Below are 24,586 nucleotides of genomic sequence, written 5' to 3' on the forward strand. Positions count from 1 at the left end.
GCTTCGCCAAGCTTTGCTACCGCCTAGTTACATGCTTTGCCCAGCCGTGTTAACAGTTGGATGATCGTGTGGAGGCGGAGCTTAGTCGTGATGTCACCGGGCAGATACAGCGCCGGAGCCACCGCGATGGTGGCAGAACTCTCGTCGACTTTGTGCCGAGTACATGTAGCCTTGACAATGAGAAGACCGAAGAAGATCCGGACACCCGAAGAAGAAGCCGCTCACCTTGAACCGCGTCGTGAGGCCAAGCGAGAATCTGTCCGTGTAACGCCTGACTGCGCCTGACTAACGCCGGAATAAGCTAGGTCGATCACAAGCTCCGCTGTTTGCTCCAGACATGCACCACTAGTGCAAGCTGCGCTCATTTTTTTAAGGTTACGAATACATGCACCCGAACACAAAGAATTGTGAGAATGACGCTGCATGTAGTCGGCAATAAAAAAAGCACTAATTACCTAACGCGAGAAACATTCCATACATACTCATGTAAATATTAGACATGGGCAGAATCATAAAGAACAAAAATAGACAATATCTGGGTAGAAAAATGAGCTAGGTACTACTTAACTTCACCACTCTGAAACAATATTTTGACATGAATCCTTGTTTATCTTAATTCGGTGACCGCATTTCTGCGGCTAACAGATGTTAATGATTATCGCTCACTCTTTCTCTATCGGGAGTTTCTCGAGTGTTATCGATGGTTCGATCTGTTGCTTACGGTGTCGCTGACCCTACTGTAATCAAATTCTGTGCTTGACCCAAATGCTGGTGTACATACATTCTAGAAGTTGCACGAGCACCAGCGATTGCACAAGAAATTTCATTGGGCCTTATATAAATAGCCGACGTGTCCGTGTTCACCGCTATTGTTGTCCTCCACTGTTATATAATATTTATTTGAATAATTAGGAGTTAGTCTCGTGAATCACAGTTCTCGCTATTCTGTATTTAATTGTCACTGCAACGTGACATCTGGTGGAGCTGGTTTGCTTTAATGTACTGGACGCCCCCACAAAGCCACGAAAGAAGCCCGAACCACGAAGGCAACACCAACTTCGTCCCGGACCACGTACATCGGCGACCAACCTCAATCTTCGAAACCTGCAACCGGTGCAAGGACTTCCCCTCAAGAAGACAAGGTAGTGCACGGCCACGACAACAGCCAAGATGACAGCTTCAGTGCCACCTACACCGATCATGTTGCAGCAGCCTAGGGAGCCACCGACCTGCAGCGGATCGTCATTCGAAGACCCGATAAGCTAGCTGGAAACGTACGAAAGGGTCGCTATGCTCATAAACTCTAACTACGACGACAATTTGAGCCATGCCGATTTTTCGTTGGAGGACGCCATTAGAACGTGATTTGAGAATCGAGAGCCAACCCTGACGACGTGGTACCTTTTTCGCAGCACCTTTTTGAATACCTTCACGAGCGTGGTATGAAAAAAAAAAAGGCGGAAGCTCTGCTAGAAGCCCGAGTGCAACTACCCAAGGAGAACGTCACAATTTTCGGAGAGATGATGACTCGCCTGTTCAGACACGCTGACCCCGACATGTGAGACGGTAAAAAGTCTGCGGGCCCCACGCACTACGGGAATCGATGCAAGCGAAACTTTGTATGCTGTTTGCTTTGATTGGCGATAATTAGCGGTGATGTTTGCGGCTAATGTGCAATTTTTTCAGTGCTTAGTATAATGCGAGAGTGGTGAGTTCATGTTAGACATTACCTTGCACGCACCGCTGCTGCTTGTCTGCGCAGCCCACGCAACACATAGGAAGACATGTTTGCTTGAGGCGTTATTGCGCGTCATTGTACGTAATCTCTGAGAGGGTTGATCATTATCATTGCATCACATGGTACATAGTATCGTGACAGAGATCTTAAACTTTATTTGAATAATGGGACTGTAAGTAATTGAATTATTATAATTGTATGTATACACTGTGTGCATCCATTCGCGGTGTGCACCATTGTTCTCTGCGTAGCGAAGACTCAGTAACCTAAGATGGCGTAAGGTTTACTGCAGAGTGGCATAGACCAAGTGGCACATACTCAGTGCTCGAATTGGTATCAGATATGGTCACTGAACAGCGGCGCATAACCAGTACCACACGCCCAGCGACTCAAGTTGGTCGGATCGCTGCTTTGAAACTCTGTTCCCTCAGCACAACAGCCCGGTGCGCTACCAATTAGACCATGGACTCCCTAGTCCCATTGACCCAAGTTTAGCGGGCAAAACCATCATGTACACTGGCAGATGGATAGACAGATAGATAGACAGTCAGTCCCCGGAATGTACGTAAAGTACTCTTAGACTGATAAACTCATTAAAACACCACAATCTGGGGGATGTTGCCAAAGAGTCTTAATTGCACAAAAATAATACGGAATAATGTTTTCCTATAAACAAGCATATACAGGGTGTCCCAGCGATCACGCAGCACGATTTAAAAAAGGAATGGCATTACGCGAAGCAAACCTAGTGCGTATCGTTTCCAGTACAGTGGAGTAGCCGCCAGTAATTTTTTCGTTATATAGATTTCATTAGGTAATTGTAATTAATTATATAACTCGAGAAGTACTGTTACAATTATCAAAGTGTCAATGAGAAAATTGTAGAGCAACATAAAAAACTCCCGATAAAGCTTTCTCTTGCTCAATACGTGCTACATAAATGAGTTTTTCCGAGCGTGATAGGAGCCTGCGAATACACGCAGAATTGCCGCGCCACTGGCCGCTCGGCGCGGAAACAGCCGTGTACTTAGATTTTCCGGAATTTATAGATTGGTTGATTATCAATTAGCTATTGATTGGCTATCGATTGCCTATCGTAAGCAATTGACCACGTATTTGGGCTAGGCTAAGCACTACCAAGTCATCCCCAGTATTTCCCGAAATTTATTGATTATTGATTGATTATCAATTAGCTATTGATTGACCATAAATTCCCTATCGCAAGGTATTGGCCACGTATTTGGGCTAGGCTAAGAATTACCAAGTCATCCCCAGTATTTTCGGAATTTATTTATTATTGATCGATTATCGATTAGCTATTGATTGGCTGTCGCAAGGTTTTGGCCACGTATTTGGGCTAGGTTAAGAACTACCAAGTCATCCCCAGCATTTTCCAGAATTTATTGATTATTGCTTGAATATTGATTAGCTATTGATTTGCTATCGATTAGCTACACAAGGTATTGGCTACATATTTGGGCTAGGCTAAGCACTACCCAGTCATCCCCAGAATTTTCCGGAATTTATGATTATTGATCGATTATCAATAAGCTATTGATTGGCTATCGATGACTTGGCGATGATTGGCTATCAGCGTTTTTATGTTAAAAACGCCGCCTAGCTTACCCAAGAACTTCTACATATCGCTTTTACCGAAGTCTGCAAGTCGTGCGCGAAACCCCTGTAGGTAAGCACCATTAGGGCACGAAAGTTTAGGCGCCGCACTTGAAACCTGTATCCAACAGGTATACAAATACTATTATGTCCGCCGCTAAGCAAACATAACGTTGCAGTCATCGAGATGCACGTGTGCAAAAGTAGTAACGCAGAACGACAGCGTACATCAGCGTGTACTACATACAAAGCTCGAACAAATACGATACTCAACGCGTTATCAGCGGGTAACAACCGAAATGAAAGAGCAGCAGGCTCTTTTTGCAGGAAAGAGCGCATGCTGCAGTGAACAGCCGATGTAATTTCTTAAAATACATGACCAATGTTTCTCGGTGGTGGAGTCGTAGAGATGTCTGGGAAGCTCGTGCGCAGTACTCAACGAGCGCGAACTGCGGTTACAGTGGCTGTACTGCGGTTGTGTGATTGACCAGTTGACTACAACCAAGATGGTGGGAGTGCTACTTACGGAAAACCGGTGCGTGCGCAGATCGGTCGGTGGGATCGGTCTATTGCCGCGCCACTGGCCGCTCGAGGCACTTAGCATGTATTCGCGGGCGTCTTTCACGCTCGGAAAAACACTTTTATGTACCACGTATTGAGCAAGAGAAAGCTGTATGGGGAGCTTTTCATGTTGTTCTACAATTTTCTCATTAACGCTTTCGTAATTGTAACAGAACTTCTCGAGTTAGATAATTAATTATAATTACCTAATTAAATCTAAGTAACGAAAAAATTACTGGCGGCTACTCCACAGCACCGGAAAAAATACGCACTAGGTTTGCTTCGTGCAACGCCGTTCCTCTTTTTTTTTTAAATCGTGCTGCATGAGAGCTGGAACACCCTGTATAGGCGCGAAGTCTTTGCGAAGCTGGTTGTGCTCGTTTATACAGAAGGTGAAAGAGAGAAAATAAATTAAAATAGCGTGTGGCGTGGAATCGAATAGTACGGAGTCCGACTCCACTGCCTGAGTTGGCTGCGTCGCCGTCGAAGGCGACGCACCTATGTCGCTTGTTTCTGCAGCAAATTGTGTGTTGCCTTTCAACTGTAGCACTTATTTAAAAAGTCAACAACTCGTCTTCCTTGGTCAGAGACGCCACAAGACCACCCTAGAATAGTTCACTGCCTCATTCCTCACGCCCATGCAGAAGGCGGAAGCGAGCGGTGCCGTGCCGCACCCCTTTGAAGGAACGTCTTTACCGACGCTACTGCTGTGTCGTGAATTGGCAGGGATGAGAAGGAGTGCATTAGAAGGTTCAATTCTACCACTTTCCATCCCGTTCGTACGAAACAAAGAGGCGAGGACACAGGATTCGGGCAGTTCAACGCGCGCGGAAAGCGAAACAACGTGTACTCCGCCGCGTCCGCTCACATTAAAAACCGAGCGCCGTGACAGGCGAGTGACACCGAAAGATTCTGCAGCTACAACCTCGTTTTCATAGCAACGACTAAAAAAACTGCGTTGCGAGACATGCTGCGTATGTGCCGACCATCTTTCCACCAGTTTGAACTTTAATGGCGTGCGACGGAAGTCGCAATCACATCCCACAGGTACCCTGTCGCTTCCGCTGAAGAAGTTTGCTATACGTCACATTGATCGCAGCGATCTGCCTTATTTTTGGAAGTGAGCACCAGAAACAAAATAAAAAAAGAAATAAAGGTTAAGGGGAGAAGATCAGTTGAAATTGCGCTAAGAACAATTTCGCGGTTTGTTTCAGAGTCATTGGTGTCCCTAACTCACATCAGCGTCACATAAGACGGTGAATCAGCGGTCACTCATTTGTTGCAGCTTACACATGTGCCTCATACAAATTTCCGGCCAATAAATTGCTGATGAATATATGCTGCGCATCACCCACAGTAACCGCATCCGTCCCATCCATCCGCATCCACCCAAACTGCCGATAACTGCGTCCGTCGGCAGCCATCCATTTTAGGGGCGAAGCACCTTAGGGCCGAGCCTTGTTCCTCGTCGTCGTCCGTTGTCCGTAGCTCTGGTTTGCATGGAGACCGCTAGGGGCGCTGCGGGGCAGAGGGGCGTTCGTTCCCGACGCGAGCTCTCTTTCTCTCCCGTCCGTAGCTCTGGTTTGCATGGAGTGCGCTAGCGGCGCTGCGGTGCACAAGGGCGTTCGTTCCCGACGCGCGCTCTCTTTCTCTCTTCAGCCATGGATGATAACGGTCGCTTCTGATAACGGCGCGCCCGCTATGGATGAAAAGGCGAGAGTGGCGGCTCAACTGCAAGCTGAGTCGAGGGCTCGCAAAGCTGCTGCAGCACGGCGACGCAGACAACAAGCGGACCCGGAGTCTAGGGCGTGGGAAGGTGCAGCAAAACGGCATTGCCGGCAAGCAGACACGGAGCTGAGGGATCGCGAAGCTGCAGCAGCACGGCAACGCCGCCATTCGGACCCAGACCTGAGGGCTCCCAAAGCTACAGCAGTATGGCAACGCCGGCAAGCGGACCCGACGATGAGGGCTTGCGAAGCTCGCGCTTGAACCGAGCATCGGCGCCACCAACCTCAGGTAGAGAACGCTTCTGTCGTTTTGCCGCCGCTTCCTGCGCTCTCGCCGCCTCTGGATCCGCTTGCCGGCGTCGGGGGATTCACGGTTAACCGAATGATCCCCCGGTGCTTCGCCCACTCATCATCATCCACTTCGTGGATATGCGGTGATTATTTTTTGACAATGCAGCTTCGAGCATGACTGTTTCACGAGCTTAACCTGTTTCCTGTCAAATCATTGCTCACAAATACGAACGCCGGCACGCACGTGCCCCCGTGGCCCTTAAGCGCTTATATCGAAGACGACCGTCAACCAAAGACTCGAATATGTGCGAATACAACAGTTGGTCACAAGAAGCGAGCACTGCTGCGAGATAAATGAGAGGCGAAGTTCGGCCGAAGCAGTTTGCCCACAGTAAAGAGGGTTTTGCATATAACAGCTGTTTCTATAACAGCACCAAATGTTTTATGTTGCCTGTGGCAGATAGCACAATATTCACTAGCTACAATTTGTAGGTTATATGTGCCATAAAGTAATTAGTGTCCAGGGTGAGCTTGAGAAGAGGTTCGAAGAGTTCAAAAATGAGCTCTATATGGAACGAGGCGCTGGAGGAAGGACTTCGAGTAGCCGAGGAAAACTGACCCGGGCCGCCATCATGAAGGAACATGGCGGACACACCGGTCATGATGAGGGGACGCCATCGCCAGGCGTGACAGAACCGGGAGGGCCGCAAACAGCGATGACTGCGTGGAACGTGCAGTTTCCGCAGCCGGAAAGAGGCCCACTTACATTCAAGCTACCCCGAATACCAAGGAGGTCAAGGGGAGGCAGGAACAGGCCTCGTCGGTAGGAGAGAGTGAAAATGTGATAATCGTGTGTCACTAATATTTGACTAGGCGCTCAGAGGCGAATGCGGAGAGGGAGAAAGACGACAAAAGAGTCGTGATAGGGAGGTTTACAGAGGATACATTGGACTCTGTCATGAAGGGAGCAAGAGAAAGCACGCGGGTAAAACATCACCGACGTAGCCTTTTCGTTGTAGCGTGGGGACTAAATGACGTGCTAAACAGAAAATGGTCTTGACTAGCCCTGCGTTTGGCAAAGCGTATAAATAATTGGAACGAGATATCCCTCTGAATGCAGATTGTGATGTGCACGGGGCCGGAGGTAGCTTTTCGCGACGCGAACGTATCAAGAGCAGTGGTGGCCGCTAAGAAGCGATATGGAGAGTGATTCGAGACAAACGTGAAAAGGCATGTTCGTTTTCAACGGGACAGAATTCCCTTCAATTGCGGGCTTGGACGATAAGTTGGCTGGCTACTTGCTGGTTGCGCAATACTTTTATTTTCCTGGGGGTGGGGGGGGGGAGGGGGGGAACACGGGCACTCAGGAGGAGAGAATAGGTAGCAATGAGAAAGGAAATCCCCTAGGGGAATCTCAGACTAGTATCGCCGTCAAGGATTGCAAAAAAGGAGGCAAAGAAGAAAAAAAGAGAGCTCGCTGTGCAATAGGCTACATAAATATGCTAGATGCAGGAAACAAGCAATGTAATCAGAGAAGGAGGAGGCGCTTAAATTGAGAAAGAATAGGCGTGTATGCAGTTAGTGAAACACACCTTAGAGAGTTAAAAGAGGCTCCAGTGACTGAGAATTAGGTTTGGGAAGGGTGCAACATAACCATGTCATAAAGAAAGTGACGGGGAGTCTGAATGCTCATACATCTAGGAGCCAAACAGGAAAGCGTACATTCGAAGGGTCATGCGCAAGGTTGCTTATCAAGCACAGTGAGTGCAAAAATTCAGAGCCCTTCCACTACTGTGACGACGGAAGCCAGTGAAGCTGTTACTATGGTGGGTTTGCTATAGTGAATATTGCTACAGTGAATATACATATATATTATCATTATTGACTATATTGAGCGCCTTCGGCATGTTCGTCAAAGGGCAAGGACACTGGCGTCTTGTTTTCGCCCGGCGCGATGGCCAAATAGTGCGTTTGCAGTGCCAATTCCGCCCCATCGCCATAGACTAGCGTATGAGCCACAATGCTTATAGCCACTGCACACTGCACGGCATCGTCAGGATCCTGATGTGAGGATCCTGGCAGATGTGGTTAAAGGAGCGTTCATCCCATACCGAGTACAAAGGGCAACTGCTAATACCAGCGCTAGCGTGATCTCTACGCCACGAGGCAAAGGGGCACAGCGATTGGTGGGACGTGCCACCGCCGAACATGGCGACACTCGTCAAAGAGGCATCGGCGGTGGCGAGGGTTCTAACAGTGGGCTTTCTATCATCCGTCTTGACACCTGTGCTAAGGCACAGCTGGCGGGAAACCGCCATGCACATAGAGCCAAACTACGACTCATGTGGAGCCCAAATTATTGGTCTACTTATGGTCTATCTATCTGTCTACTTCAGTTGCCGGGCGCGATATCCTGGAACCTATAGCCTATAACAGCTTCGCTGTAAGAAATACATGAACGCGCGTAACTTATTTCAGCGCGGGAAATAATTGCAAAGCGAAGAATCAAGACAGTGGAGCGCCTAAGGGCTGATATAAGAGATTTCGGTAATAATGCTGAAAGTATCCTGCTACTGACATGAATACCCACATACAAAAGGATAGACGGTTATACAAGCTACGACGGGAAGGTAATGCTAGATCTTTAAGCAGCATAAGCTGGTTATAGTCGATACGGAGCTTGCACGTGATGGTTAGATCACATGCACAGCCGGAAAAAGGCAATCACCATTGATTACTGTCTGATGACTGTCAGAATTTGGAATAAGCTGAGAGAACTGGTAATCGACGAGTAATGGTATAGTAGCACATGGAGTAACTCTAAATGCATCATCTTGAAAAGATGGGCCAGTAGGAATTTGAACGCTAAGTAAATTACAAATATGGTCACGCGAGCCGAGAAAGAACTTGACAACACACAAAGCAAGGAGTGGGAGAACACTGAGCTGCTAAGCGTATCAACAGAAATAAGGAAAGAGAACGAACATGTTTGTTTTAAAGGAAAAATAAAACCAGGAAGCTTGTGCAGCAAGCAGATGCGAAAAGCGATCGATGAACTACGGAAAACATCACGAGAGCATAGGGAGGTAAAAAGCAATGTTGCCACAGGATGAAGTAGATAGAAAGTAGAAAATGCACCGGGAGAAACAAAATATATGGTTCAAATACTGGTTCAAGCAAGGAGTCAAGGTGAAAGTGACCACTGGTTGTCAGAAATGCGTGAGAAAAAGAAAGCAGCACTTAGAATATTTGGAGCCACATTAACTTATTACGCAGACAGTCTGGTACAATTGAACGTATCATAGAAGGAGATGGAATCAAAATGGAAGGGGACGGCGCATTAAGTTACATCGGAAAAATAACAGCTTAATTATTTAAAGGCAGCGACGAGGTGGGTTCTGAAATAAAGAAGAGCATGAGTGCGATGGAAAAGGAGCTATTGCTGAGAAATTTCATCTGGAAAGGAGCCGTAGAGCTAATTACAAAGCACATAGCCACAGAGTTTGACGAGGTTCTTGTTAGGCTGATTATTTGACTGGGACAAAAGTGTAAAGAAGCTGTGTTAAAAGCAGTAGAAAAAGAAAGCTTACAATATATGGAAATACCAGGCAGTGGGCTACAAACTAAAATGAATGTATTTTACGAAGGTAAGGGGGAAAGGATAGAACTCACTCATTGGTCAAGTACATTGGTAATATACAGGTTAGAAATGCTGACAAATAAGATAAAACCGCAACCATGGACAGATAATAATGGCATATTTGGAGAACTCGCAAATAGATTTATTATCGGTAGGCGTCTGGATGTCAACTAATTTGTTCTTACTCAGTGTATTGCACTATCGAGAGAAGAAAGGAGATTGTTATCAGTGTAGACATTTGGGCTTGTTGGTGTGACATGTTTGCAGATTTTCTTCTTGTAGCGCAAAAAACAAACAAAAAAACACACGGACGTAGAAGAAGAACGGAGACGCATAGCGCTTGTGTGTGTCTTCTTCTACGTCCATGTGTTTTTTTTAGGCTACAAGAAGAAGAGACTGTTATACCTGTCTTTTTTGGACATTGCCAGACAATATGATAACGTTAACCACAACATTTTGTGGGATATTGCAGAAGGAGAGAGCATAGGGCAACGACTGTACAGAACTTTTGAGGGAGATTTACATAGGAAAAAAAATTTCTTTGAGGGAGACGGGATGAGACAATAGGAGAAAGTTGATATCTGTAAAGGACTAAGACAAAGGTGCCCTTTAACCCTGCTGTTGTTTATGATGTACAATGTAAGGATGGAAAGGGCGCTAGAAGCCATCAACATCAAGTTTAATCACTCAAACAAACAAGTAGGCGCGATAATAGAGCAGCAGTTCACAGGTTCGTTTCACGCTCAGGAAAAAACTAATAATAACTATGTTTCATAATATACTCTGTTCTAGAACAGGCTTAAAACGGGTCACCTATCTATTCCACCCACGCAACATTTCTCCTGGAGTTGATCATACCAACAGAAATTCATTTTTTTCCACGAACAATTTCAGATTGGAATCAATTACTGCTGAATGTTGCAATGACTGTTTCTAATGATGACTTTTTGACGCTGCTGTGATCAGTGCGTCTATGTGTGTGTCTTTGTTTTTCGTTTGTTTGCTTTTTCTTCTTTTTTTACAATTTTTACAGCGAAACTGTTAAGGGCTAGGTTCACCGGGATCATGTCCGCGTGTAGAAAAAATTACTCCATCTCCCGCTAAAGGGAACCATGTGTGGATGCGAAGCAGCGGGGAGATGGTTAGCTTGTTTCGCCACTCGACGTTTGCGTTGTGATTCGGCTCGCATTGCCGCGCCGCCACTGGATCCACCGCTCAACGTTGACGTTTCGATTCGGCTTCCCGAGCCCGGAGTTCAGGGTCCGCTTGCCACCGTTCACGTTTCCTTTCAGCTTCGCGAGCCGGAAGTTCGGGATCGTCACGTCGCCGCTCCCGTTTCGCGGCAGCGGCCCGAGCGCTCATCGCAGCGCTGCACAGAAGAGAGAATGAGGCGCGCGCGCTCCGTCATTTTCATACCGCGGAACTACCGTGGCGCCCCCAGCGGAGTATGCAGCTCTCGCACCCCTTGTCGTGCGCGCCGCTCCGTAGAGTAGAGGATTCCTAGAGAAGAGAAAGGGGGGAGCGTAGGAGAGGAGAGAGAGGGGGAGAGGACGCGCATGCGCGGTGGGGGTGTGGGACGCCGCGGGACGGAAGGAGGGACGGACAAAGCCCCCGCCATAAGCTGCTTCACATCTAAAACTATCATCATCGGTATTTTATTTGGCTCCATGTGCGTGGTGGTTTCCCTCCACGTGCGCGGTGGTTATCCGCCAGTTATGGCTTAGCACAGGTGTCAAAACGGATGATGGATAGCCAGCCGATTGTTATACCCCTCGCCACCGCCTATGCCTCTTACACAAGTGTCGCGATACTTGGCGGCGGCACGTCCCACCAATCGCTGTGCCCCTTTGTCTCGTGACGTAGAGATCGCGCTAGCGCTGTTATCAGCAGTGGCCCTTTCGACTCGCTGCGGGGCGGACGCTCGCTTGAACCAGATCTTCCAGGATCCTGACGTATGGATCCTGATGAAGCCGTGCAGTGTGCCGCGGCTATGAACGCTGTGGCTGATACGCTAGTCTATCACGATGGGGTGGACTTGGCGCCGCAAACGCACTACTTGGCCATCACGCCGGGGGAAAACAAGACGGTGTCTTTGCTCTTTGAGGAACATACCGAACACGCTCAATATAGTCAATAATAATAATAATAATAATAATAATAATAATAATAATAATAATAATAATAATTAATTCACTGTAGCCATATTCACTATAGCAGGCCCACCATTGTCACAGCTTCGGTGGCTTCCGTCTTCACAGTAGTGGAAGGGCTCTGAATTTCTTTCCAGATGTCCTGGCTCCTGTATTATTAAATTGTCACTTCTGTATTGTGTGACCGCGCCCTCTATAATGCCTTCTTGGCGCTGAGGGTACTGTGATAAATAAATAAATGAATAAATAAATAAATAAATAAATAAATAAATGCTAATCGCATTAACGTCGACATTCATCTTGAGACGGTTCCTGCCAGAATTGATTCAAGTTGTATTAGCCTCGTTGTTACTAAAGGGCGGATAGGTGGTTCTCTGTAAAATGTAGTCGTGTTTGGGCGAATGCATCGTACATGACGCTGGCCATCAGCAAGAAATTATTCTTAGATGGGCTCAACAGCGCAATCGCCCTATGCCAGTGCAAGTTTAAGGGACCCTGAACCGCTTTTTATCGAAGTGGAGAAACGGATTTGAAGTGAGGATAGGCTATTTCGGAAATACTTAGCCGCAAAAAGCACTTCAGTGCGTTAGGCAGAAGCGGAGTTATTGGCAATCAAACACGGCCTCCACTGCGCTCCCGTTCCTTCTTCAATGCCTTGCGCTGCGAAGGCTACGGCGGAGAGGGCCGTGGCTGCAACGCTCTGCCTCTCCGCCTTCTAAATGTCACCGTGGCGCGCAGTTCAAATTGCATTTTAAATGTTAACCTAGAGGCCACGACTTCCGATTTAGGTGCCTACAATGCGCTAAAGTAAGCCAAACGTGGTTCTCCTCAGCGAGCCGCAGTGCACTTAGCCAGTGAACTCGTGGCGGCGCCCCGCGGCGGCCGCGGTATCTGCGCAACGTAGCCGAACGCAGCTACCAATAGCAGCCGCGTATGGGGATCCGCTTTATTACGAAATAATGCTTCCAGAATAGAGTGAGGATCATGAAGTCTGTCGAAAACAGAGCATTTGGGAGAAAGGTGACTTCGCGCTCCGCTTGCGAGCTCCACGCACCGCATACGACAGGAAAACTTGACTGAGATATTCGCAGCTGCGTATGCTATCCGCGAACTATGTTATTTCAGCAAGGCCGAGGGGTGGTTCAAGGCCCCTTGAAACTGAAATTTACTGAATGTCGCGAAAGCATGCCGCTCTGTATCTGCTGAATGTATATTATAATTGAAAATTAAAAATTCGATAAGAACATTGCGGGGCTGTGCTCAATGCACTTTTTGTTTACGCAGCTTTGTCAATATTACTAGAAACAGCACTTAAGAATTGTCGCCATGAAAAGCATAGAGTGGGGGAGTGTATCTTTACAAATTTAGGGATATTATGAAAGGAGGTAGTTGCCGGGTAGCCACCGTGTCTGCAGTGTATTAGCCCTGTCTTTTTTCAATTTTGAAAAAATTGAAGTTTTTCTGGTCACCTATATGCAGGAAAATATGGAGAAACATTGGACATTTTATTCAAATTAAAATTTCAGTACCACAGTTTCTATATATGTAGTCCATGCTCCATAATAATATTGGTATATCATTAGAGGGACACTAAAGGCAAATATTAAGTCAAGCTAAAGTGATTAGTGTTTCAGAATCTCTAAGGCGTCAATATTGTTACGTAAAACGATACAAGGCCGTACAATTTAGTGTATTTACACTGAGATATACAGTAGCCAAGATGGTGGACAGCCTGCGCACCAGACAGATCCGTGTTCTTGGTCATCTGCTCCAAGCAGAATGTCTCTCTTGGGTTGTGGTAACTTCGTAGCATTACCCTCGGCGGTAGAAGCGCCTTTTCGGTGCACTTCAAACATTGTTGTTAAAAGGAGGGCAGTATGCATTCAGTCTGCTGATGTGAACTATGTCACTGGGAGCGATCGCAGGCGGCAAAGTCGGAGAGACAGGAACAATCTCGCAGGTGACGTCCGTTACCTTGGCGGACGATCCGGTAAGGACCCGTGTACCGAGATAACAACTTCTCGGACATGCCAACACGGCAGAATGAACACCACAGGAGAACTAAGGCAACGGGTGAGAAGCGAATGTCGTGATGCCGGCTGTCAGAAAGGCGCTGCTGGGTCGTTTGCGAGTCCGACGGTCTAGAGCGGGCGGTCTGACGCGCGTGATCGGCAGGAGCGATGGCATCACATGCATATTCACTAGGTGGCGCGGCAGCAGGCGGGAGTAGGGTGTCCATAGGTAACGTCAGTTCACGGCCAAAGAGCATATAAAATTGTGAATAACCGGCGGTATCGTGACGTGATGAATTGTAGACGAAGGTCACGGAAGGTAGCGCAAGGTCCCAGTCACGGTGGTCAGATGAAACATACTTTGAGAGCATGTCCATGAGGGTGCGATTTAAGCTCTCGGTGAAGTCATTTGCTTGGGGATGGTAGGCAGTGGTCAACTTTTGCTGCGTTGAGGAGCGCAAAAGGTAGTCGATTACTCGGGACAAAATGCGCGGCCTCGATATGTGATTAACTGGTGAGGGGGGCCATGGTGTAGAATAACATCGTGGAGCAAAAAAAGTTATTAGCGTAACTTGGACTAGTGGCGCAAGGCTAAAGAAACAGCGGAGCTGATCGGCACCTAGCACTACCAAGTCGCCCCCAGCAATTTCCGGAATTTATTGATTATTGATTTATTATCGATTACCTATTGATTGGCCATCGATTGGCTATCGCAAGGTATTGGCCACGTAATTGGGCTAGGATTAAACACCTTCTCTAGTTCACAGGGTTACGTGCCATTGCGCTTGGACCCTTTCTGCATTTCCGCAGGGATCGGCCCACAATTTATGTTTGCATGTTACAGACTAACGCTAGGCTTAAACAGCTCCGCTGTTAGAAATCGGCAAAGTCAGTAGCAGTGCTGGAGTGATTGGAGGCTCTCGAGTGATTGCATGCCTGGTCGCATAACCGATAGCAACGGCGACCCACTTGTTGCCGCGATTTGACTCAGGAAAATGACCCAGAAGGTCTAAACCAACACTGATGAATAGTTCCGCCGGGATGGAGAGCGGTTGAAGCAGTCCAGCAGGGGTTGCGGCAGGTCGTTTCCGACGTTGACATTTATCGCAGGAGGCCACGTAACGTCGAACATACCGGGCGAGACCACGCCAAAAGAAGGGGCCCCGGACACGGTCGTACGTGCGAGATATGCCAAGGTGACCAGCAGTTGGTTCGTCGTGGATCTCATGAAGGACCGTTGAGCGCAGATGTTTAGGCACAACGAGAAGCAGCTCAGAGCCACCTGATCGGCCGTTACGACGATAAAGTGTGCCATTCACGAGGACGAACATGCGCAGTGACGCGTCGTTAGATTCGAGACGGTCATTGATCGATCGCAACTAAGCATTACGACGTTGTTCGTCACGAATCTGGAGAAACTGAGGCATACACATGACGCAAGGGTTAGGCTCGATATCTGATCCGTCTGGTTGGTCAACTGGTCAACAGGGTAGCGGGACAAGCCGTCCGCGTCCAGATGGAGGCGGCTGGACTTGTAGGTACCTGAGTAAGAGTACTCCTGAAGGCACAGCGCCCAACCACCAAGTCGTCCAGTAGGGTCCTTCAGTGAAGAAAACCAACAGACAGCGTGATGATCAGTGACAACACGGAAAGGGCGGCCATACAAGTAAGGACGGAATTTCGAAACCGCCCAGTCAAGGGCAAGACATTGCCGTACTGCAATATAGTAACTGCGTTAAGATTTCGAAAGGAGACCACTTGCGTACGCAAGAACACGATCAATGCCTCGTTGGTTTTGGGCCACAACTGCACCGATGCCGTGACCATTAGCGTATGTGCGCACTTCTGTGGGAGCAGCTGGGTCAAAATGTGCAGGAATAGGTGGAGTCGTTAGGGTGACGTGAGCTCAGAGAAGGCATCAGCTTGTAGAAGACCCCCACAAAGCAGGGCGTCTTGTTTGAGAAGGTCAGTGAGTGGACGTGCGAGTGCCTCGATATTTTTTACGAAACGGCGAGAGTAGGAGCACTGCCCCACGAAACTACGAACATCATGGACATATCGTGGAACGGGGATGTTCGTGACAGCGCGTACCTTCTCGGAGCCTGGTCGGACACCGGAAGCGTCAACAAGATGGCCCAGTACAGTAATTTGACGAAGAGCGAAGTAGCACTTCGGGGAATTTAGCTGGACGCCAGATCGTCGGAAAACTGCGAGAATGGTCGAAAGTCGCTCAAGGTGTGCTGCGAAAGTGGGCGAGAAAATTATCACGTCGTCCAAGTAACATAAACACGTCGACCATTTAAATGGTCGACGGTTTAAATGGACCTGTGTTGACGAAAATAGCAGCTATACTTCGTACATCACTGACAATGTTGTATCCTTAGTTTTTTTGTTCCCCACAACTGAATCCGAAATATACACACTATTGCAAAAATTAAAAAATAACTGCGCATGTGGCGTAGATGAATTAAAGCCCCAGCCTATTAAAGCAGTTGCCGACTTTATAAGTCAGCCACTATCGCATATATGTAACATAATTCTCAGTTCTGGTATTTTCCCTGATGATTTAAAAGTCGCCAGGGTATCGGTTATTTTTAAGGGTGGTAATAAAAATGATTTTAATAATTATAGGCCAATCTCATTATTGCCTATATTCTCTAAAGTTTTTGAGCAGGTGATAAACTTACGACTTTCTAACTATTTACTGCAGGAAAAGGTGATCACAAAACAACAATATGGTTTCCAAAAGAATAAATCTACTGAAACGGCCTTACTAGACATTAAAGAAAAAATACTTGACAATTTTGAACATAAACTACTCACTCTAGGGGTCTTTCTCGACTTCAAGAAGGCTTTTGATTCAGTTAAGCACCATATCTTATTACTAAAACTGCCTAAATTCGGAGTTAGGGGAATGGCTTTAGAACTAATAAAAAGTTATTTAACTAATCGTCAGCAATATACTGGGATTAGTGACACTAAATCCAACATGGGTAAAATCACATGTGGTGTTCCACAAGGGTCAATCCTAGGCCTTTTGCTTTTTTTATTTATGTTAACGACATTCCTAACATACCACTTACACCCGACATAGTTCTATACGCCGATAACACCAATGTATTCTTCTCTGATAACGCGCTCAATATTCTTGAACAACAAGCAAATCTTTGGTTGAGACATCTATCTGACTGGTTAAAAAATAATAGACTAGAACTAAACACTAAAAAAACGAAATATGTTTTATTCCGCCCATGTAATAAGGCTATCACAAGAGAAGCTAACATAACTTTTGAGGGGCAATAAATTGAACGCGTCACAGCACATAAATTTCTCGGGGTACTTTTTCAAGAGCACTTAGACTGGTTCTTGCACACCAATTACGTCCGCTCCAGCACATCAAGATCTACGGGTATTATTTGTAAATTACGACAGCTGCTTCCACAATGGTTAAAAAAAACAACTATATTACACAATAGTTCATTCGCACATCCACTACTGCCTTCTTGTGTGGGATAGTACGACTAAATCAAACACGGATAAAATTCATGTCTTGCAAAAGAAAGCTATACGACTAATCGAAGGAGTACCACACAGGTTTCATACGGCGTCTCTTTTCAAAAAACATGAAATACTAACCACTACAAACGTCATGAAATAAAAGTTGGCGATGGTCATTTACAATCAAGTAAAATCTAATCCTACAGGTTTTTTTCAGAGGTATCTTGCGAAAAACCACTGCCACAACCTACGTTATAACATTTATAGGAAAGAAAAACCACGCACAAATTACGGAACCGAGAAACTGAGCTATCACATTCCGCATTTTTTAAACCAACACCCTTCTCTAGCTACGCTGATTGAGGAGATCGGTTCATACCGTGCTTTTAAAAGCAAGGTACATTCATATTTATTATCAATACAAACATAAACCTTGTTCACGTTTTATGTTGTCAAAAGTATTTGCTGTTGTTTTTTCTTTCACCTTGTGTCATTTGGAAGTCGTTAAGGTCAATTCATTCGATGTCCTATTTTTGATTTCACTTGTATACCTTCTGGTGCCTTAAATGTGAAAATTATTGTTTACGTACAAAAGCGTTACTGTACTGAACTGCTTCTTCTTCTGTCCTATGACCATTTTTTTTCTGCACTGTAATAGCTATTGCCAAACTGTAACGCTGTGCATTGTGTCTTTTTGGGGGTGAATTTGGGTTCTCGAGGGGCAGGCGCCCTGTCAGGCTTTTTGCCTTTTCGTTGGTCCCCTAGGCAACTGTATATGTGTGTACATATACATATATGTATTGTTGGTTGCCTGAAATAAACTTCAACTTCAACTTCACTTCAAATCCTTGAAGCAGTGTGCCCATCATTCTCTCAAAGGTGGCTGGTGCATTGCATAGATCGAAAGGCAGGACCTTGAATTGGTAAAGGCCGTCAGGAGTCACGAAGGCGGTCTTGTCGCGATCCATGTCGTCTATAGTAATTTGCCAGTACCCAGATCGAAGGTCTAGGGATGAAAAGAAGGTGGAACCACGGGGGCAGTCGACGGCTTCGTCAATACGTGAAAGTAGAACAGGGCACACGCCCTTCTTGGTGATATTGTTGAGGTGCCGATAACCAATGCAGAAACGCCAGGAGCCAGCTTTCTTCTTTACTAATACGACGGGGGAGGCCCAAGGACTAGATGGTGGTTTGATAATGTCTTTCGCAGGCATTTTGGCCACTTCTTTTTGAATCACTTCACGCTCTGATGCGGACATACGGTAAGGTCGACGGTGAATAGGCAAAGAGTCACAAGTGTTGATTCGGTGGGTGGCAATCTTAGTCTGGCCCAGGGGTCGATCATGGATGTCGAAAATGCCGCTGTATGAGGCCAAAACCCGGCAGACAGCGTCAGCCTGGTAAGGCAAAAGGCTATGACCCAATCATTTTCAAAAAATAGTGCCGTCAGAACTTGGTGACCGGCAAACTTCAGCTTCTTCAGGAGCAGTTATGGCGACAACCTTGACGTCATGGTCTGTTATAGCGGTGTGTTGGGCAAGCGACGTCTTGTGGGGCAACAATTGGGGGATCAGACCAAAATTTAGTAGCGGGAGGTACACACAGTTATCTGATAATGTGGCGATGGTATGTGGCACAGTAACATTGCGCAGCAGACGTACGTCAGCAATTGGAGTGATGATATTGTCATGGGACTGTTACCCCAGCACGCGCACGTGGACGCAGCGAAAGGAAGACGAAGGCGCGCCTCGGCTCGTTTGTGGATTTCGCCATATTGCCTGTTGTAGGCGTAGATAGGCTCATGTAAATACATATTTTAGATCTCGCTTTCCTTGTTGCATTTTGGTGGAAGTGCTGGGTAACGCCACGACAACACGGAGCTCCGCAGTGGACTCCACGTGCGACCGAAGGCAATGTCGACGCAGACTGGACTACTGGATAGTCAACGTGGGTCATCTGCATTTGCTTCGCCGTCTGCAACACCATCGGTCACCTTAGCGCAAGTTCGTAACTCCGGTACGTTTACCGAAACTGGCAATGCCGACGTAGACGACTGGTTGAACTGGTACGAACGCGTCAGTGCCTCCAACCGCTGGGACCCGACGTTGATGCTGGCAAACCTTGTATTCTACCTAAAAGGCACAGATCGCGTGTGGTACGACACGCACGAAGTGGAACTCACAAGCTGGGACCTTTGCAAGCAGAAACTTCGGGATCTTTTCGGTCAGCTAGATGGTCGTCAGCGGGCCGCGAAACAAGAACTCGCCTCTCGAGTGCAGACCAATACCGAATCCTACATGCGGTAGTGGAGCCAATTCGAGCCAATGCTGATGATGGTAGTTTTTTGCGTACATGGACGCCACGAAATATGTGAGTTATAACAAGCTTCGCTTGAAAATCTCCCGAGAGCACAACAACAACAAGAACACAAGGCTAGTGGTGTCTAATATTCATAGACTAATAAACACCTTAGCTGAAAAAAAATATAAAATTTAATGTTGATATTTAGAATACATAAACGAAGCCCACATACAAACTAGCAAGAGAACGTGTTATTTCTGAAGTGACGCCGCAAAGGCATTCTGAAGTGGTAAGTACACGTGAATAGTTAAAAACAGACCACTTTTGCTTTCAACAGAGCATGCCTTCGCTAATACCCTAACACTTTCAGCCAAATAAAGCGATGGCTACAGAGCAAAGTACTTAACTTCACGTTATAAGGGCATTGTAGAGACGTTTATAATTTTAAGTATTTGCTCATATTTTTTGTTTTTCCTGCAGATGCTTTCCAGGCTTATGGACGACAAGAGAAACCCGATACTACGGCCAAGCTATACCATTCTCCACTATTGGCTTTTGACGGCGAAATACGGTAAATTCGTTGGAAGGGCACTGAGGTGGGTATATGATTTAAGAAAAATACGCGTATTTAATAATTTACGCCAAATCCCAAACGCTCTCTCCTCCTGAATCATACGGCGCATTTGTAATTACTGAGTTGTTGCGGCACTGCCGTTTAAAGCACGCAACGTGTTATTCTACAAAATGGAAATGGAGATGAAACAAATTTGGACATGTGCGAAGATGAATGTCAATTCCTGCGACTAGTCGCATAGTGCGTATGACACATCCGAGATACCTCAGCTGACAGCGTGATGCAAAGGGCCGCGTGATATCCGTACGAACCTGAAAAGAATATTCGCAGTACCGGCACTCTTATATTTATTGATATTGTCGGCTATATTCAAAATTGCATATGACTAATGACAATATGATAGAAATCAACATTGTTTGAGGAGGGCAAAAAGAAGATGCTCAACCTGCACCAATAAGTATCCCAGGTAGATATAGAAAATCGCAGTTTCTCCCGAAAAGCAAAGTATCCATTGCGATAGCAAATTAGTGGACAGCTATACGAAGTAAGGGTATTGGTTTTATCGGCCGTATGAACTTTTAAACATAGGCATAATAACTAAATGAACAAGCATGGTGTCACGCGCGCACAAGGAAACATTAACACATCTCACTCGATGACCACGGAAACTCGCTGTCGAAACGCTGGAGAGAGGAAACGCGGCGGCAGCCTCGCGCAAATGGACCTTCGTGCTGCGTCTCGCATCAAGGCGAACTAAGCCGGGAAAACACAGCGCATGGCGGACTGTGTCCCCGACGCAGATGGCTTTCAAGATACAGAGGCCCGGGTACTGCCGAGTGCGCGCACTGCCGCCGGGGCCGCGTGGTGAAGAACGTCCCCCCCCCCCCCCCCCCCCCCCCCCAGCTTCCTACAATCCCCCCCCCCCCCCCCCCCCAGGAGCGTTGCGCGCGATGGAAGGCGGCGCGCTTCGTCCCTGCTTTCCTGCTTTCCTCCCTGCGCGTGCGAGATTGCGCCGCGATGTCCGGCTCACCTTTGCACGCTTTCACTCGCACATACAGCATACGGGTCGCTGCAACTATATTATCGACCTTGCAATTTGTACGGAACCTCACGGTGACGGTGACGCCGACGGCTAAAATGCGCCAGGAGTGTCCGTATAATTGCTATCTAACGAAACAACACTGGTGTTTAGACATGTTAACATCGTGTGAAAGATGCCATCACAGTGGATAAACAATAAAATCGATTAGGATGTATCAGGCAAACAGCCACACTGTAGTTTGTGAAACATCATATGTACGCTACAGAGGTTGTGGTAGCACTAGGGTACGCAAATGACAAAACCGATCCACAAGTTACATTTACTCACGCATTAGGAAACTGACGTGCTTAACATATGTTACAACTAATGGAGGTCCGACGAGCTGATTTAGTGGACCGGTTCGTAGTGGACCGGTTAGATTTCCAGAGGGTGTTTTGGCACTAGGGTAAAGAAATTACCGCTCCACTGGTGGCGCCAGAGACAGCTCTGCACCCCACGACCCCACGGCACTGGTAGATAGGTAGGACTCCCGCGCTTGCCCGCAAACATGCACACGGAAACATTCAGCCGTGGCCTTTCAGCAAAGCATATGGTCCCCATCTAAGCCTTGGCACCACAGAGGCAATAAAGAGCGTAGCCCATACGAAGAAGTGGGTATACCTTTGTGATGCGAGTGAGGTGGCGATAGTCAACACAAAATCTCCACTTGTAGTGTTTGTTCACTAACACGACAGGTGCCGCCCAGGGACATGACGATGGCTCATTTTGTCGGCTCCTGCATTTTGAATTGGCGCTCCGACGCTCACTCTCGGTGGGCTCGCCGCCGTATTGGCTGAGCATCTCCGGTGTGCATTGCATGTGCGCCACGCAAGATGCCCCGGGCAATCATCCTTACAATGTCATCGTCACAATAACTGGCAGACTTGAAAAGCTCACAGGAGTCGTCGACAGCAAAAACCTCAACGCAGCGATCTCTTAAAATACGGATCGTGGACAGGGATATTCCCTATGGTAGCACTTGCTTAGTGAGGCTAAAATTTACCACGGGAAGGCACGTATACTCGTCGGTACGGTATGAGGGATGGTGACGTGCTTGAGAACAACTGAAGTGATTGGGGCTGCAACGTAATCATCATCCGGAACAGGCGGCGAAGGCGATAGCTTGATCTACTTCAGGACGTGTGGTGGCACATGAACAAAATCAGTTGGAGGTAGAATCAGTGGGTGAGGCAGACCCGCCAAGGTTGGTTAGTGGCTATGGTGTTGGGCTGCTAAGCACGAGGTCACGGGATTGAATCCCGGTCACGGCTGACGCATTTCGATGGGGGCGAAATCTGAAAACACCTGTGTACTTCGATTTAGGTGCACGTTAAAGAACCCCAGGTGGTACAAATTTCCCGGAGTGCCCCACCACGGCGTGCCTCATAAACAAATCGGGGTTTTGGCATGTATAATCCTATAATTTCATTTTTTTAGCTGAGGCAGGTCGAAGTGGATTGTATTTGCGGAGCAATCGATGATCGCAATATGATGAAAAAGAAAGCCTATGCCAGGTATCAGGTAATGCAGGCGGTGGCAAACACGGTGAAAAGGATGGCGACCAGCAATGCTTCTGCGGGCAGTGTACTTTGCCACTACGCCAATTGTGCTGCCGTCGGTAATGCGTACGACCCGAGTGAGAGAAGTGTGAGAAGTTTCTTTAGATGACATCGGAAGTTGGCGCTCATAATGGGTACGTATTCCTTGGTATTGATGAGGGTGGCGTGTCCGGTTCATCAAATATGATTTTGGTCACTGACTGGAAACCTCAGTACATAAAATAATGAAGTCGGGGAGAACGACATACTTCTTATTCACGTAAAAATAAAAAAAGGAGCGAGAAACCATACAAAGAGTGGTTTAAAGACAACCACCTCGATAAGGAGAAAATGAAAATTGAAATCCTTTACACTACATAAGTTCAGCGGAAGTCCTCGCAGTTCTAACAGTTCTTTCAGCTCACGGTTGAGTCGGCGAAGACGTGCCGTCATGTGGCGATGGAAAAGTCTATTGGCTGCATCACCGGAGCAGACGGTTGGTGCGAACGGCGCCGGTATCTACGGCCTTGTCCGCCCGAAGATGCACATGCAGTGTTCTGGTCGTGAGCCCCGTGTCCGTCGGCGATATGTAAGCTCTTGCATGGAGGTCTGTAACCACTCAGCAGCTCCAACTACTTCAGCAACATGTCCGCAGGATCCTGGCTAGTCGTATTCAAAATGTGTTTACTCGTCACACACCAGGCAAACGCCAGTATCCGGATCCGGATCCGCAATTGCCGCCTGCCATGGAAGGGTGACAGAGAGGTTGCTTGATCTCTCTGTACGGTCGGAGGAGGTCTATTGGCTTGACCGAGGAAACCAACAACCTCAACCTCGAACGAGACCCGCACGTGTTCTTTCCAGCGTTCTACATGAAATATCCTGTTCCTCTTAATTTCTAACGCGCTGCGTTTAGCCCATCGTGGATGATGTTTAGAGGTCATCCCTTCTTCAACTAGCCACTATCTTTGCACGGACTTTTTGTGTTGTTACACCGACTCGCTACCTTCACTGCATAAGTTCATGCAATCGTTCCTTAGTTTGTGGTCACAAACAATGAGATGAGCTGAAGGAACTGTCAGGAATTGTGGGACTTGTGTACAACCTTGTGTGGTGTTTGTGAATTGAATTTTTACTTTCGCCTTATCTACGTTCCCCCCCCCCCCCCGAAATCGCTCTTTAACCCTTCTTGATTGCATTTGTTTATTTTAATTTTATTAACAAGTATTTCTTCTCGCGAACGATTCCGTTATTCTTACACTGAGGTTTTCAATCAGGGACCAAAATCATAATTTATGAACCTGACAACCCAAATGGTCTCCGCTACGGCAGTACGAAGCCGTTTGATCAAGTCTGCGTGGCAGAGAGTGATGGCTATGAGTTTGTTGGTACATAGAGCGTTGAGTGAGCGCATGGAGCTTCAGTGCGCTGAATTGATAGCATGGGTTGATGAGCAATCTGATAGCATTGAGGCTGAGGCTCCAAAGGCGCGCGACTAAAGGCAGGCAAAGCGAGAGCCTACAAAGGCACACTTGGAGCTAGAACAGAATGCACAAGTCTTAAGAATTAAGTTGACCTAGACAGAGAATATCAAACGCGGAACCTCTAGCCGACAACTAGAAGTCAGTCAGTCAGTGGCGATCAACTTGTAGTATGTCAGACAGTCGAAGTGCTTCTGCATGGAGTGGGCTTCCGTATCAGGGGCCACTGTAATTATTGTAAAATGAACCCCTTTCTCTCTCTCCTACTACCGGACTAGAAATGGGTCGCTCAGGAGCAAGCCGGATCTTGTGAGCGGCTCTTTTTAAAGAGCGAGCGAGCCGTGGTTCAGTAAAAGTGAGCGGCGGTTCTTTTGGAGAAA

The 24,586-nt window shown here is 47.1% G+C and overlaps 1 protein-coding gene across 1 annotated transcript in view; it reads left to right on the forward strand.

Moving 5' to 3' along the window:
* Positions 1 to 24,121, forward strand: part of LOC125945041 (uncharacterized) — a 39,563-nt gene extending 15,442 nt beyond the window's left edge. The window contains exons 3-4 of the mRNA XM_049666596.1: positions 20,013 to 20,128; positions 24,058 to 24,121. Of these exons, the coding sequence (XP_049522553.1) occupies positions 20,013 to 20,128; positions 24,058 to 24,121 (180 nt within the window). The remainder of the gene's footprint in view (positions 1 to 20,012; positions 20,129 to 24,057) is intronic.
* The last annotated feature ends 465 nt before the right edge of the window (positions 24,122 to 24,586 follow it).

This window comes from Dermacentor silvarum, chromosome 4, assembly GCF_013339745.2.
Source record: "Dermacentor silvarum isolate Dsil-2018 chromosome 4, BIME_Dsil_1.4, whole genome shotgun sequence".
In the NCBI taxonomy this organism is placed as follows: Eukaryota; Metazoa; Arthropoda; class Arachnida; order Ixodida; family Ixodidae; genus Dermacentor; species Dermacentor silvarum.